The sequence below is a fragment of the Sander lucioperca genome, chromosome 4 (assembly GCF_008315115.2).
Source record: "Sander lucioperca isolate FBNREF2018 chromosome 4, SLUC_FBN_1.2, whole genome shotgun sequence".
NCBI classification, from domain to species: Eukaryota; Metazoa; Chordata; class Actinopteri; order Perciformes; family Percidae; genus Sander; species Sander lucioperca.
In genome coordinates, this window is record NC_050176.1 from 17,436,118 (window position 1) to 17,452,636 (window position 16,519).

General features: G+C 40.3%; 1 protein-coding gene across 1 annotated transcript in view; it reads right to left on the reverse strand.

Annotated features, from left to right (window-relative positions):
* The window catches only part of LOC116042958 (voltage-dependent calcium channel gamma-2 subunit-like), a 73,897-nt gene extending 57,851 nt beyond the window's left edge, over positions 1–16,046 (reverse strand). Inside the window, exon 1 of the mRNA XM_031289443.2 lies at positions 13,939–16,046. Within this exon, the coding sequence (XP_031145303.1) occupies positions 13,939–14,149 (211 nt within the window). The 5' untranslated portion in view covers positions 14,150–16,046. The remainder of the gene's footprint in view (positions 1–13,938) is intronic.
* Positions 16,047–16,519: the final 473 nt, after the last annotated feature.

Consider the following 16,519-nt stretch of genomic DNA (forward strand, 5'->3'; position numbering starts at 1 on the left):
CCCTGCATTCACACTGAGAGCAGCTTGGTCGGTCTGTCGCTCTAATGTGACTGATGGTGGTGGTGGGGGGGAGTGACCGGGGACCAAAGGCTCTGGTGACCCAACATCAATAGACCTTTTACATAAAGATGTCTGACGGATGTACTTCTTTGTCTGGAAAGTACAGAGTTTCTATATCCTTCCGTTTTTGTTGTCACCCACATTAATCATCCAAAAGGCCCTGGAAATACCAGTGTGTCTATCTATGTAGAAGGAGACATACTGTACATACATATTGCTCATACCCACACGTACACACACACATTCACTGACACTGGGCTCCCCGGTCATTCCCTTTGGCTCCTAATGTCTGTAGGATTAGAGAGCAGTTGGGCCTGTCAGCACCTCTCCCACCAGGCGTTAAACAGACTGTGTGGAGGTGCCAACAGCTCTCTGCTACACCACACTCAACCTACTATACTGTTAAACAAAGAACGTGACATACTGTTACTACGGTAAAACACCGGACTTCACTGTAAAACACATATGTTGTTCTTATTTTTCTTCACTTTTTTTTTTTGGTACTTTTTTTCCTGCTTAATACTGGATACTGTATCTCTTCAGGCCTTTAAAACTCCCTGAAATGAAACACTGAGAGGGAAAAAAATCTTTGGTTAAACTTATGTCCTTAGGGGCCCTATCTTGCACCCGGCACAGCGCAAAGCCCGACGCAAGTGTCTTTGCTAATTTAAGACTGATGCAGTTGTCAATTTCCCGTCCAGCGCCCACTTCGTTTAAATAGCAAATGCACCTGTGCTGATCTCTGTGCCCATGGGCGTGCTGGTCTTACAGGGAGGTGTGTTCAGGTGAATTCTTGGCGTTTTGCTATCTTGAGGCAGCGGGAAGTGATCGCACTATTGACCAACAAAAATCTGGTCTGAAGTCAATAACGCAGCATTTCATTGTTATATCCACTTAGCGCACGCACACTAAGCTTGTTACACACACACAGGGAAGCGCAGCAGCACTCAAACATGCAAAAGATTACAAATAAAAATATTACGGTGCAAATCCGCCATCATAATAGCAATGCGCCAAGGTACAAACGCGCCTGGCTTTTAAAGGGAATGGGAGATGACACTCTGATTGGTTTATTGCATGTTACACCCAAAACACACCTATGAATTAATGAAGAAACTAAGTACAACCCTTTTGAACCATGTGCCCAGCACACGGACCATTTTTTCCACCGTCAAACTAGCTGGAACTAAGTGGATTTGGACACGCCCTAAACGCACCTGCGCCGTGCGCTTCACGCCGTGCACTTAGATCGTTAAAATAGGGCCCTAGGTGTTATGTCACAAAAGTTGGTGAACAAATTATGACCTTTTACACTTTTACTCCACAGTATAATACTGACTTAATAAATGTTTCCTATGCTGTGAAAACAGGATGTCATTTACTATTATTTACTAATATGTATCATATTAATCTATGAGGAAAACAGATTTATAGTAAGCGCTCAATATTTATTGCTTTTTGGTGGGTTTTTGCTATCAAGATGTTCTTCACAAATCAGAACACTCCTTTTTTAATTGCACATGCATATTGTGTAAACAGAAAGTGTTCGGATTTGAACAGGTGTACTTAATATTGTACACAAAAAAAGCAGTGAATGAAGTATTTCTAGACTTTTATGAACAACATGCCCTATTATCTGCATAAACTAAGATCCTGTGGGGGGAGGGGACTGATGAAACATAAATATTGATGAGCAAATCCACTTTTATTTGACTACGACTCATGTGACCTGGATGACTGGATACTGTCCCTGCACTGTAAAAGACTGGACTACAGACACTATACCATAAAGGTATCTACATAAGTGACATGACACTGTCATGAACACATGACACTGTCATGACACAGTCATGACACATGAACCCTAACCCTAACCATAACCATAACTTGTCATGACAAAAACCGAATTACACTTACTAAAAGAAGTGTTGTCATAAACATTTATGACTTGTTTATAATGTTTATGACACATTCATGACAGTGTCATGTCATTCTTATGTAGATACCTTCAAGTAAAGTGTAACCAATACTTCAGTTCTACTCCATCCAGTAGCTCCTAACATATTTGCTTCCAACGCCTTTATACAATCAAACAATCAGTTGGCATATAATTCAACCAAAGGCAGATTTTTCTCTATTAAAATAACCCTGCAATGACTGTAAATGAAAAGTACAGATGAAGAGAAAATGTGTAGTGGAAATCTTTATTTCCTAGAATCATGTTGCAACCCATCAGATTCCACATGTGTTGTTATATGTCCATATAATATACAGTAGGCTATATACCACTTCTGTAGGAGTGTAGAAAAGTCAATTGCAACTGAAGTTGTTGAAACATACCAGCATCACAGTAACATTTTCTGAAATGTATTTTAGATCCAACAGCTGCCTCTAGCATAAAGTTTAGTGCTTTCTAGTTATCAGTGAGGCAGTTGACTAGAAAGCACTATCTATAGATGTTTTTGTTTTAATAATAGAACATGTTTATGCATTTTTAATGTGAATCTTTTTTAATATATTATAAGCATGTTGTGAATGCCTGTTGTGTGTTAACTCTGTACGTCCTTGTGTCTCTACTACACCTGTGTGTGTGTTTGTGTGTTTGTGTGTGTGTGTGTGTGTGTGTGTGTGTGTGTGTGTGTGTGTGTGTGTGTGTGATGGATGTCCCTCCCATTGTGCGGAGCAGAGTGTGTGTCAGTCCCAGGTGGTGTGTGAGTGCTCGTAAACAGTGTCTTTGATTGAGAGACCGTGATGCCTGTTTGACAGGCGGCCTTGTGCCGCCAACAGAGAGCTGAATCGCCATAGTTACGCAGCGTCATGTGGACGAAGAGAGCTGCTGCAAATTAAAGGTGGAATGACTGCATTAATTAGCTAATGAGGAGAAGGTCATTAGGGATTTAACACCGCTGGGCGACAGCAGATAATAAATATGATGTAAGATATATTGTAAAAACATAGTGACAAATGTAAGATCACGTGTTCAATAATTAAATTGATGTTCACTACACTAAATGACATGATACTATTGTGTCTGACACGACTCCCCACGCGTTGCATTACAGTCAGGGTTTAAAATGTACGTCTTCGACAGTCTTTTAATAGAAAATTCAAAATAATGTGTTTTTTTAGTGAACACAAAAGGCAAAAAAACAACAACCGAATAACTGATATAGCAGAAGGCTTTGAAAAAACTGAAGAGAGTAAGGAGAGCAGAAAAGACAGGTACCTTACTGTTGCTATGGACGGAACGGAATTTATGAGAAAGAGCTACTACACATGACTGCAATTCAATATGCTCTATTTAAACGTGTGTCTAAAATCCCAGCCACGCAAAGCCATCTCACCATTTTAATTTATTTGAAGAAGGCTGTACAATAGATGTTGGACAGATAGAAAGTTCTCTTCTTCACTGAAAAGCTTACTTCAGCTTATTTAGCTAACTACTGGGCTGTCATTGTGTTGTTGGTCTTTGTTTCCAGTTTTAAAACAGGAAACACATGATGGATAGTCTAAAAGAAGCACAATAGGAAAGAATTCTCCTTAAATCTTCACTCAAATCAATTTCTGAATATATTTACGGTAAGAATTAAGTCCTTTTGTTGCTTCATTTTATTTCTACAGTGCCAAGTGTAATAGTTGTTAAAGGCTTCTCGATAATGTGATGTATTTCTTCTTCTTTGATTTGAACAGATGGGCAGGATTAGCCTACTTAAAAAAATCTTTATATTTTACATGGTAGGAGTTTTTGTTTAAGCCTACCTGTGCAGATAGATTGCTGATTTACCAGTCATAGTTTTCCATGAAGCTGCATTCTGCATTCCGTAGATTCAATCATACACGAACACTTTAACAGCATCACTTGGCACTATAATCCTTATCTTTTATGGCATATACTTATGCACACCAACATATATCACACGTACAATAAAGCAATCATAAGCATGTGCTAGTGTGTGCATAGTAGCAGCAAGCCACCAGATAATTCTCACACATTCACTGTGTGGGCAGGTTTAGGCCTCTACAATGTAGTCAATGCAAATACAAACATGTAACAACTGTGTATGTGCACAGGTTTTCACAAGCATATACAAGTATACCTTGTAATTAATATGCTATTACCTAACTTCATCATAACTTTAATCTGAAAGAAATTGGGTCTTATTCTCATAATTGTGGCCATTCTGACTATGGATCAAACTATGGATTGAACAAAGGCAGCAAAATAACCAAAGTCCTCCAAACCATACAACCAAAAAGGTTTATTCCTACCCTTTAATACAACCCATAGGATAAATTAACACCTCTAGTGGTGGCAGGAAGGACGACCCACAATAGCATTTTCTGTCCTCATATCTAAACCAGAGAACTTAACAGTCGCGGTTTTAAACACAAAAACCACTTGGTTACGTTTACGTTGCGTTTTTGCAATTGTCACAATTTGTCTTCTATAGTCTGAAGAGGATTTTTGTTATCACACACACACATACACACACACACACACACACACACAAACTACACAAGTGTGATATTGACAAGCGTACAGGTCACGTCATCGTATAAGAAAGCCTAATTTGGACAAAAAACAAATCACATTTGGGTAAAGCAGTAACGCAGTATTACTTGAATCAGTAACTGTAATATAATTACTGTTTTGGAAATCGTAGTCCCTTACACTACTCGTTACTGTGGAAAGTTATAATATTACAGTTATATATTGCTAAGTAATGCATTACTGCCCAACACTGCCTATGACTATGCAAATGTACAGCATATTTTCTGATTGGGTAAATACGTTTTCAGGGCCTTTAAAGTCTTAACCTCCAAAGAGCCCTTTGAAGGTCTACAACCTGGTCCTCACAAAGGTAGAAGTACAAGAACACACACGCACACACGCACACACACACACACACACACACACACACACACACACACACACACACACACACACACACACACACACAAATGCACGCACTTGCAAACCATACAGTACATGTTACACATCATAACATATAAACGTATATAATAATGCCTATTTCTGCAAGTATCAATAATAGCAGCAACACTACCATGTTTCTGTAGCTACAATCTATGTGACTCATGACTTGACTTACAGTAAACCTTTACCTTTACACATGGATCATAAATGCTCTGCTTCTATCACAGCTGTCATGATGATACATCATGTCTCCAAAACCTTTGTTCCTATCATAGCTTAGGACAAAAAGGACATTCTTCCTTAACTGACAATTGTGAATTTGCAAAAGGGTTTTAAGTAAAAAAAGTTTTATAAGCCCAAAGAGGCGTTGTATTTTGTCAATCTAGGCCACTATAAGGTGGAAAATATTAAACGTGGTGAGGTTCTCAAAGGTTCAAAAGGTTTTTATGTCTTCAGTAACAAAATGATTTTGAGTGTGATGAAAGCTAAAATTGAATGCTGGTACAAACACATACACACACAGAGCACACACTCTCAGACACTCACACCTCATTCCCAGAAACATATCTTCTGTCACACACACCTTGCTTGCTCTCAAACCCGCCGTGATGGAGATTAATAGCAGCATTTAGAGCCTGCTGAGGTCCACCTGTCAAGGCTGGGGCCCCCAGGGCAGCGCCGGTCTGTGCCTAGGAACGAGCGACTGTCCTGGGGCAAGATCCATCATGGAAGTCCGTGACAGGCTGGATCTCTGGAGCCAGCCTCCACAGCTGGACCACCGACGCGGGGCCATCCGTCCAGGATGACAGGCACACAGAGAGAATCCAACTGGCACAGACTCGATAGCTGGTGAATGGAGGAGTGTGGGGACAGAGTGAGGGGGCGTGTGATGGCTGCATGCAGGACTCTGAGACATGTGTGTGTGTGTGTGTGTGTGTGTGTGTGTGTCTGTGTGTGAGCACTTTTATAGAAGTGCATGCCGTTATGAGCACAAACGTGGAATTTAGTCTTTCAAAGTTTAGGTTGTGATGTTTATCCAGTGCAAAAGTTGCTGTCTTTGTTTGTGTCTATTTAAACTGCAGCAGTAAAGTATTGGTAATGTCTGTGATGTTCTAACAGTCACAGCGATTTTCAACTCTCCAGTTCAACCGGATTAGTTGGTTGACACTTGATATATAGACAATAAATGTTGGCAATTGTTGCTTTTTTCTATATATTGCTGTTACAGTATGTTGCTTGTAGCGTATATACAGTACATATTAGTAATGTTTATTTGTTACATATCTTTGTCGGTCTTTGTTGTCCTTGTTTTTAGCTGCATGTCTATTTCTATCTTCCTTTCAATTGTTCTAGGTACTGTGTGTAAGTACATTAAGAGCAACTAAAACCAGAGTCAAATTCTTTGTTTGTAGGTGTACACAAACTTGGCCAAAAAGGATGCTTTATTTAGAATTCTAGTTGAGATCAGAATGGTCTTGAAGATTCCAAACATCTGATACAACTGATGCATGCTGTACATGATACTGTCAGACAGTGTGGACTAAGATGATGTTTCCAACCTTAAAGCAAATGAAGGGAAATAAATGGGAAATCTGTAGCCACATTAAAAGGGTTATTGTAGATAAAGTTTTGACATTTTAAACTCTGAGGTTAATGAATACAGTTCTTCTTGCCATCAGCTGCATAGACACCACGCCTTCAGGACTTCTTATCTACTCACTTGAATATTTCCTGCAGATATGCTCTTTCTTGACAATGAAAAAGCAAACCAAATACTTTACTTTAATACTTTTGTTTTATGAACATGTATTGTAGTTTTTCCAATAATGACTAATTATGATTTTTGAAAAGGACTATTTTTGCGTAAAGAGATGCATTGTGATGTGATTTTCAGGAGGTAATGTGTAGTATAAAAAAACTATAATAGCCTCAGGCTGTTAATGCAAAATCTGGGTGGGCTTAGACATCACATACTAGAGATATTGTCATTTAAATAAGTTATGAAGCTAAAAATAATTTCAAATAGGTTTTTGGTCCTTCGTTAGAAGTCTCCAGGAGTTGGGTGGTTGCTGCACATTGACGGCTGAGGTTTGACAGCTGCCATGACCTGTCAGTCACTTCTATTACAGTATCAACAACAGCACGCCCACTGAGCGCTGCTGGATGCTGACTGTTTGCCAGCCTCAGTGCCGAGGCAGAACAATGCCTCCAATTTCCTTACCCAGCACTCCATAATACACTATAAATAGTGTTTCCCAATCTTTAGCATTTTTATCCGAGGGACCATGGCTTTGACCTCTGCTCTCCTTAAAATTGGTTACTTATATGTGGGAAATAATACACTTTAGTGACATCTGGTCCAACTCCAGATGTTCCTTAATATGCATTTTCATCATTCAAACTTAAACCGTTTTGTCAGTTCGGATGGACAGTTATGATCCATCCATTAATATTATTATTCAAATCAAATACTGAATGACTTTCTAACACCACAAAAATGTGTTGGTTGCAGTCTGTGAAATGTTCTTTTTTTAAGGGTGATAACGTAAAAAAAAATATGACGACAGACATTTAAAGCTTCATTCGAAAACCATCAATAGAAGCTTTGAATGTAAATAAAAAATGACATTCGGTGTTGCCATATAATATAGATATTATAGAAAAGGTGCATCTTATCAAAATGTACAGACCATGTGCCATTTGTTATTTGATGTTGTATCCCATAATATAATACATGGTCAAAACACATGTTTTTTTTCACACCAAGCAGATTTCTCCAATTCTGAATTACTGATGTTACACATGTGCACTAAACATCCTTAAAGTATCATCACCTGCAATAAATATGCAATTAATGTTATGGACTTATTTCAACACACAAGGAACGACTGATTGTAAATCACAATTATTCTACTAATATTCCACCAATCAAATAATTCACGAAAACTGCTGAACACCTTGAATGTCATTAATTTATAGAACATGTGACAACTTACAGTATGCAACAACCAAATAAAATCTGTGCTTCACTAACTCCTACAGGTGTAATGCTCATTATCTGACCAAGAGACTAAGAACCCACCTGAACAGGACAAAATGAAAGGTAATGATTTGCATTTTTGACAACTGCAGGCTGTAATTTAAACAGTGGAACTGTCTCCTTAAATCATAATTTAATTTGTCTGTATTTTCATCATCAACATTTTGTCGTGACTGACAGCCTACAGATCCCAAATCCCACATAAACAGTTGACTTTTGAATACATTTGCAATCCCATCATGTCACGTAATGAAGCCTCGGATAAAGCACCAGTGTGTGTTCTTTTTGGAATCAGATTAAATGTAATTTGCTAGTCCCCATCTCTACCTACAATATGGCCGACTTGGGCTTGACATGTAAAATCATAAGATTTTTTTTCCAACCAGATTACTTCAGTAATCAGATTACACGTCATTTGTGCCCCCCCCCCATCCACTGAACCACTAACTGGAGCTTTAGATAAAGAGGCGGTGTGCATTCTTTTTGTAATTTGATTCCATGTAATTAGTTACTCCTGGCGTATCACTAACTGGAGCTTTAGATAAGGAGGCGGTGTGCATTATTCTTTGTAATCTGATTCCATGTAATGAGTTACTCCTATCCTGGCGTATCACTAGCTGGGGCTTTAGATAAAGAGGCAGCGTGGAGAGGCTCTGTTGACGATCAGCACTGCAAAGCTAACGGAGCTGATGGCTATTAGCATAATTAATGTCATCGCCGTAATGCACTCCAATTCTGAGACAGCCTGCCTCACACACAAACACACACACTCAAACACCCTAACATTTGTATACAGGCCTAAGCATGAAGGCCGAGGCATAATCGAATCTGCTATACAGAACTCAACGCTCAACATGAAACTGCCATGTGTGATCTTTCCTGTGTCGTGATGCAAACATGTTGCTGTGATAAAAGTCAGTCAGTCAGTCAGTCAGTCAGTCAGTCAGTCAGTCAGTCAGTCAGTCAGTCAGTCACTGGTATCTGCAAATCACGTACATCATGTCCCGAGCATTGAAATAAAAAGCATGCACTGTGACGTATTATGTTAAAAGCCGGGGCAAGATAGGTTAGATAAAACGTAGGCCTGTGTGTTAAAGATAGCACAGGATGCCTGAGGGGGTGTGACAGAAAACCAGGGCTGCCTGCTCTTTCTCTCTCTAGTTCTTTTTTCTCCCTCTTTTTTCTCTTTCTCAACACCTCCCAATTTTTTCTCTTCCTCTATCTCTCTCTCTCTCTCTCTCTCTCTCTCTCTCTCTCTCTCTTTCTCTTCTCTGCACCACGCAGCTATAAAGCAACTGTAGCTCTGAAGGCGAAACACACAGAGCGAGCCTGGATCTCTCTCAGATTCTTCTCTGCTCTTAACCATTTCAAATCTCCAGTGCCAAGGACACTGAGCAAGCTTAGAGTGTGAAAAGTAAAGCCACTTAGCGGGGAAAATAAGCATATCACATGGAGTGAGTTGGCGTGGCTGCATTCACATCGACAAAATGTGTTGGTGATTTGACACAATTTTGCAACTCTGCCAAGAATTCATGTTCTCTGTCTTAAAAAAATAACACATTTTGTCCCTAAACTCACAACAAATCAGTGTCTGTGTAGTTCCAAACTTGCAGCAATGAATTTATTCCCATGACCTCGTCATCATTACATAATTTGGTCATATGGTTGATCACAGGTAGCTTTTATCACACGTGCATATCACATTCTTAACAACAGAGCTTGAAAAAGCAGTGATGTGAAACAAGTTGCCCACTGTCTCCTTTTGAGGTAATTTTCAAATTAAACCAGTTAATCGTTGAGAAGAGTGAAAGTTCATATTGCAGGATAAAAAGACGATGAACACAAAGTACAGAACAAGAAACAAGAACACTAATTTTTAATGAGGAAACAAAAATTCAACATTTTTCATGGGTCTTTTTATTCTTTCTCATAGAAAGTGATCATTAGTTCGACTTCATTCTGGGTGATGTAAGTGACCTAATAAAGGAGCCTAACACCCAGTGTAACACACAGTCTAACACCCAATTCTTCATTTTCCTTCACTTATTGCACAGGTTATGTATACAGCTGGCATTGGTGTCTTGCCAGCAAACATAGATTGTTTGATATTCTGGAGCCGCTCACACATGTGAAGCTATATAAACCACATTGTACTCTAACTTTGTATGGTGCTAAGCATTAATTTAGGCAAGCTGCAAAGTTTGCCACAGGCAGAGGGACATAACAGCCAAAGCCTGGACACTATCTTTTCTTTAACTTTGACTTTTTATTTAACAAAGGATATATAGCCAAGGCATCATTATTTTAGTCCTTAAAAGCCTTAAGGCCTCACCTTTTTACTCCAAAGATGGTCAAAAGGTCAGAGATGTAGCCAGGGGCAAGAACTCAACAAAGCTTGAGAAGCATCAATAAACATGTAACATAAATTGCAAAACTGTCTGTTAAATAATGATGAATAATATAGTATAGTATTTGAGGGCGTCATACAGATTTTGTTTCACTCTGTTAGACAGTGGTGGTAAAACTAAGTTAGCCACTGTAGCAGAATAAAGATGTTTTTTTTTCCAGGGCAGTGAAGAAATACTGAATGTAGTGATGTAATGTGAGATTTTTTAAACAACTGTCTGTCTATTATAATGTTTCAGCTTCACCTGCACATGGTGTGCTGTAATATCTGCCCTATTAGCAGAAGAAATTAACCTGAAAAGACTCACATCCAGGGGTAGTTTAACATGCTATGAACCAATCCCAAGGAAACAATACAGTAGCTAAAAGTTGGCAAGGTATATTGTGGAAGTGAGGCGTGCACTGTAGCAACACTGTTGGAAAACAGTTGAGTATGTATAACCATCACTTGAATTTGTGGCATGATTTTAAAGTTGAATGGCATAAAGTCAAGTGGCAGGCCAACTGGCAATAATATGAGACTCCTTGAAGAGAGCATAATGCAATGTAACAGTTCTATAATGACTGTGGAAAGTCATGAAATAAGCCCAATCAGGGACTGACCAATAACACTAAACTCCAATGCTTCATGATCTACATTTTTATAAGAATTAAGGGGTTATATTTCATTTTAAGATGAGCGACATGACATTATGCTGACACTACTTCTTAATGATTAAGATACAACAAATCACAAATTTAAATGTCACATGCTTTACTTGATCTCCAACATCTGCTTATTTTGTTTGTAATGTCAGATCTGTAAATTTAGATAGCATGTTGTAAAGAGCTTAGTGTCCTTAAATGATTACACATAAAGGTGAGGTGAGGGGCTCATTACAGTTTAAATTGTAATATATTTTAATGTTACATTGAGGCCTTGAGACAATGAATAACCAGGTGTGTGACAGGATCAGGCTGTATGGCTCAACCGATGTGACAATGTGAGGTCACAATAAGAGAGAGTCACGTCTCAGCATTCACGCACACGCGCGCACACACACACACACACACACACACACACACACACACACACACACATAGTGCATTTCACTATCTTTGTGGGGACCCGTCATTGACATAATGCATTCCCTAGCGCCTTACCCTAACGTTAACCATCACAACTAAATGCCTAACCTTAACCCTTACCCTAACCCTAACCATAACCTAATTCTCTCCTTAATCCTAAAACAACCAAGTCTTAACCCTCAAACAGCCCTTTAAAGTTGTGGGGTCCAGCATTTTGGCCCCACAAAGCTGTCCGGACCCCACAAGTATACTGTATTCCAGGTTTTTGGACCCCATGAATATAGTTAAACAAGAACACGCATACACACACACACACACACACACACACACACACACACACACACACACACACACAGTACATGAGTAATATGTAGGTGGTTATTATGACATACAATACATCAAACTATAGAAAGAGTGTTGACTCAGCAACGTGTGTCATTCCATGTCATAATTACCGCCTAATTTCGATGTATTTACATAACATGAACAAAGCATTAGTGCATACATTAAAACTGTTTGCTCAAAGTTGGAAACTGGACAGAAAGTTGTAGTAGCAAAAAATTGCTGTGTCAAACTTTTAGATAATCCGTCTCTGTTTGTATTTTGCGTCTCTCTGTCCTTCCTTCTCTCATAAACCCACATTTATAATGACAAGACATCAGCTATTGTTGTGGCACTCACTGAAAGACGACCAATTGAATCAGGGGAGAAGTACCGCAAATGCACTAAAACTATGTCAGCACATGGCTTTGTCCTGTGAATCAGGTGAATCTGGGGCAGGGTTTTATGTGATTCAGGAGGAAGATGGATCACACAGGCATGGTGTAAGTAGGAGTGTGTCCTCACCCTCTGCAGCATGTGTGCGTGTGTGTGTGCGTGTGTGTGTGTGTGTGTGTGTGTGTGTGTGTGTGTGTGTGTGTGTGTGTGTGTGTGTGCACGCTTGAGTTTGTGCGTGTGCGTGTGTGTGTGCTTGTATTACTTTCCTCGTGAGGCACAGCAAACTTTTCAACTTTAGTGTTTAGCACTCTATTCTTTTTAGAAAGTATTTGAGGCTTATGACTTATATGTATGTTTAGAATTAGAAACAGGCTGAAGTTAAGGATAACAGTTGGGTATTTAGTGCCAGTTGTTGGGATTAGGAAGAGGACAAACTCAGATCACAGGAATTTTAAAATCCTACCTTACTTCACACATACAGAGACATTTCACAGTCTTTATTCTGTGTGATCGCAAATATATTCACACTAGAAGACATCACACACTACATGATGTTAAGATTTTACTTTTTTCTTTCAAATACACTCTCATGTGTTTCTCTCTCATGCACACACCCAAAACATGTCTTTGTCCACAAGTTTCAATGATATGTTATGTAGGGCAAAGTCAGTTTGTACCACATTTAAACTGGATTGTTCTCCATCTCAGCTTCCAAACAAACCTGCATAGCAGTTCCCTTTCTCTTTACATGCACCATTCCAAACACAGATGCAACTGTCCAGGCTGATCTTTTAAAAAGTTGAATTGGCTGAATCAAACTGCTGAAATCAGCTTTAACTCAATGGTAGTATGGGAAGGAGGAAGGATTACTGTGAGTACTAAACTCTCCCTTCATAGACATGGGAAAGGAATATACAATTACTGTAAAATAGACTTAAGAAAATCTCAAATAGATTCTAGTGTACAGTCTAGTGTTTACAGATTTCCCCTTTCAGCAGAATATAAAATGACAACAATTACAAGCTTATAGCAGGACTGGTGGCCATATGAGTCAGTTGGACCATGCATGTCCTTTGGGGTCCAGTTTGGGAGTTCTCTGCTGGGACAATTAAAATGCCAATCCGTACACCAGCCATGACCAAAATGACAACCCACACCCTGGAAAGGAAAGCAACCAAACACCATTTGTTGGAAGCCTTATCCAAAACACCTGTTAGAAGAAGCTGCATTCATCACTCAACGTTTCAACATTAGGTTAAGCCTTCCTTCCTACACTTAACTAAATGTGAAGAAGTGAAGAATTCTGCAATTTTAAAATTACGTAAGAGTAAATCACTATGAAATGAAAGAGTGGGACTTATAATACTTGGCAAATAAGGATATGATGTCACAAATTACAGGCAGGGAGAAGGAAGTATGCAGATAGATAGATAGATAGATAGATAGATAGATAGATAGATAGATAGATAGATAAGCAGAGGTGTGTGTAGGTTAGGGAGAATAAGCATGTTTTAATGTGTAGAAAGTAATACTGAATACATAGAGAATAGAGCAGGCATGTGAGTGTATGTGTAGGCATTACGAGTGTAAATGCAGGACTGTGTGTTTGTGTGTGTGGGCATGTAGGAATCGATCTGCCCGTGTGCCTGAGCGGGGTGTTGTTGGTGTATGTGTGTATATATGTTGCTTCTCCAGTAGATCTCCGGCTCACCTTCCAGGCAGCAGGTCCTCCAGAGGCCCGAGTGCGTCATCACCTCCTCGTTCTTCTTGCTGGTCTCATTCTCGTTGGTGCTCTTGATCTTGCAGACACCGCGCGAGTACAGCCAGTAGTCTGTCCCCACGGCGATGGTCATAAGGCTGAAGGCGGCAAAGGCCCCCACCGTGGTCAGCAGCATCTGAACTCCGCGGTCAAACACACCCATGTTGCCGCATTCCACGAAAGGGGGGCCCCCTTTCCTCTTGATGTACAGGAAGTAAATATTTGTGAGTTTGCGTCGCCACGCCAGCTCGGAAAACGGGGGGTGGGTTGTGTCGGGAGGACGACGGTAGCGGGGGGCGGCTGGGGGGGCGGGGGAATTAGGGGAGCTCGGGGGAAATCGTATGGTTGGTTTTGGGGTGGAACAGCAAATAAGTGAAAAAAATGAAGATGAGGGTGAAGGTTTTGGGGGTTGTCTGTTTGGCCAACAGACGGGCAAAAACAGACTTTGGTTAGGATGGTAGAACCTTCAGCTACAACGGTGTCTAAGTTCTACTCCTTAAGTGGCAGTAAGTTGCCCTGCTCTGGAAAACAAAATGTTGACCTAAAAAACACAGGCTTCTAGCAGATCCCACAAGAGACCTGGTCTGCAATCTAGGTCCTCCTTTGTTGAGTTAGAAGGCCTCTAAACGTCAAACTCTCAAAAAAAGGCCAAGGTAATGAGAAGATGGAGGATTTTGCTCTGTTTCTCTGTTGTCGTCTCAGGATTTCTGAGCTGACTAAAGAGGTTGCATGTATTACAATCCTCACAGCTTAAACGGTGATGTATGGAATGATGTGCATGTAGCGCTTGATTTTTCGCACATAGGCTGTCACCTTCAGCCTACACTGTTATTCTCCGGCTCACACAAAAACACAGATGCACACACACACACACACACACACACACACACACGCTCACAGAGCTAAACTTTTACTCGCACACACCTGTACACGGACGAACACGCGCATGCATGCAGTGTGAATTAATTCATTCTGAAAAGGGATGAAGAAACATGGGGGTGTGGGGGTGGAGGGTGGTTAAGACTAACACACTTGGCGGTCTGATATCTTTAAAATGGCCCCAAAAAAAGTCAAAAGCAGAGACCTCCAACAGATGATGACACAATTCAGGATGAGATCTGACTTGATGTTACCCAGGGGATCAGTGAATTTTGGAAGCTCATCTCAGGCATTTCTAAAGAATCAGGCTATCACATGTATTATGTGGGAAGAAGGTGACGGGAGACAGGCAAGACAGACAGGCAGGGCCCAGAATGTGTTCACAAAATAAGGACTGGATGTGCTGAAAGAAATGAAAGAACAAATTCAAACCAGCAGAATCAAGCGCTCCCCCAAAACCAAGGACAGAATAATAAATAATGGCAAATAATCAGCCGGTACCATGACTGCCATGAAAACCAGCCATTCCTTAAGAGATAAAGGAAAATAAACCAACCAGGGACGATTAACCCCTCCCTCCAAATAATAAAAAAATCAAGCCAAAAAGAGGAAGAAAAAAATATTAAGTTAATCAAATCAAACGACAGCCTGCTTAGTTTTCCTTTTTCCTAAAATTCTGATCCCCAGTTTCCATATGTGGTCCCTAGACCTTTCTCCGGCGACAGTTGGAATCTGCTATAGGGGGACACAGGCAGCGGTACCGACGGCACACCGCGGAGAGAGGGGCGCATCCAGGCGGAGAGGCCGAGCATCACCGGTCATGCAGCCGGTCGCAGGAATGAGGAGGACACGGAGGGATGGACGAAGCTTCCCGGAGCGACAGAGCCTCTTCCTCCAGCATCCAAACGATCCTAGACGGTTATATCACGGCCAAGCGGTGTACAACGAGCGCACATACACACACAGCCGTTTACAGTCATCACATAAAAAATCATCAGAAATCATCAAAAGGCTGTCAGGCGTGGGGGGATTACTGTACATGTGCGCAAAAAAATATATATCAAATTTCAAGTCGAGCAACACATCAATCCTTGGTTTCCTCGTTTTCTTCTTCGCAGAGCTGAGACAGAAGTGGAGAGAGGAGAGGAGGAGGAGGGGGTGGATGATGGTTAGAAGCAGCGGATGAAAAAAAAATCGACACAACCAGAGAACGAGGAAGAGAGAGAGAGAGAGAGAGAGAGAGAGAGAGAGAGAGAGAGAGAGAGAGAGAGAGAGAGAGAGAGAGAGAGAGAGGTAGATGTTCCGTGCGCAGCAGCAGCACTTTACGCAAAAACAAGCGCACTGCAAAAAAAGTCCTTTTCAACAAGTCAGTTCATCTAATGCTGAATCTCAGTATTTCATTTTTCTGACGACAAAAGCCCATGCGGCTTCTTAGTGAAAAGAAAATGCATGTTCCATTAACTTTTTTGGAGAATTATTTTCTTAATACCCTTTCAAAAATATTGAAGGCAAAGCAAGACAACTGTATTTGTAAGCTATGACACCTAACATGCAGAGTCAATCCTCTGTCAATCCAAAGTGCTTTAAAGAAATGCATTAGGATGAAATCAATTAAAACAGAATGAAATGAGATTAAGAAATAGATCAAATTCAA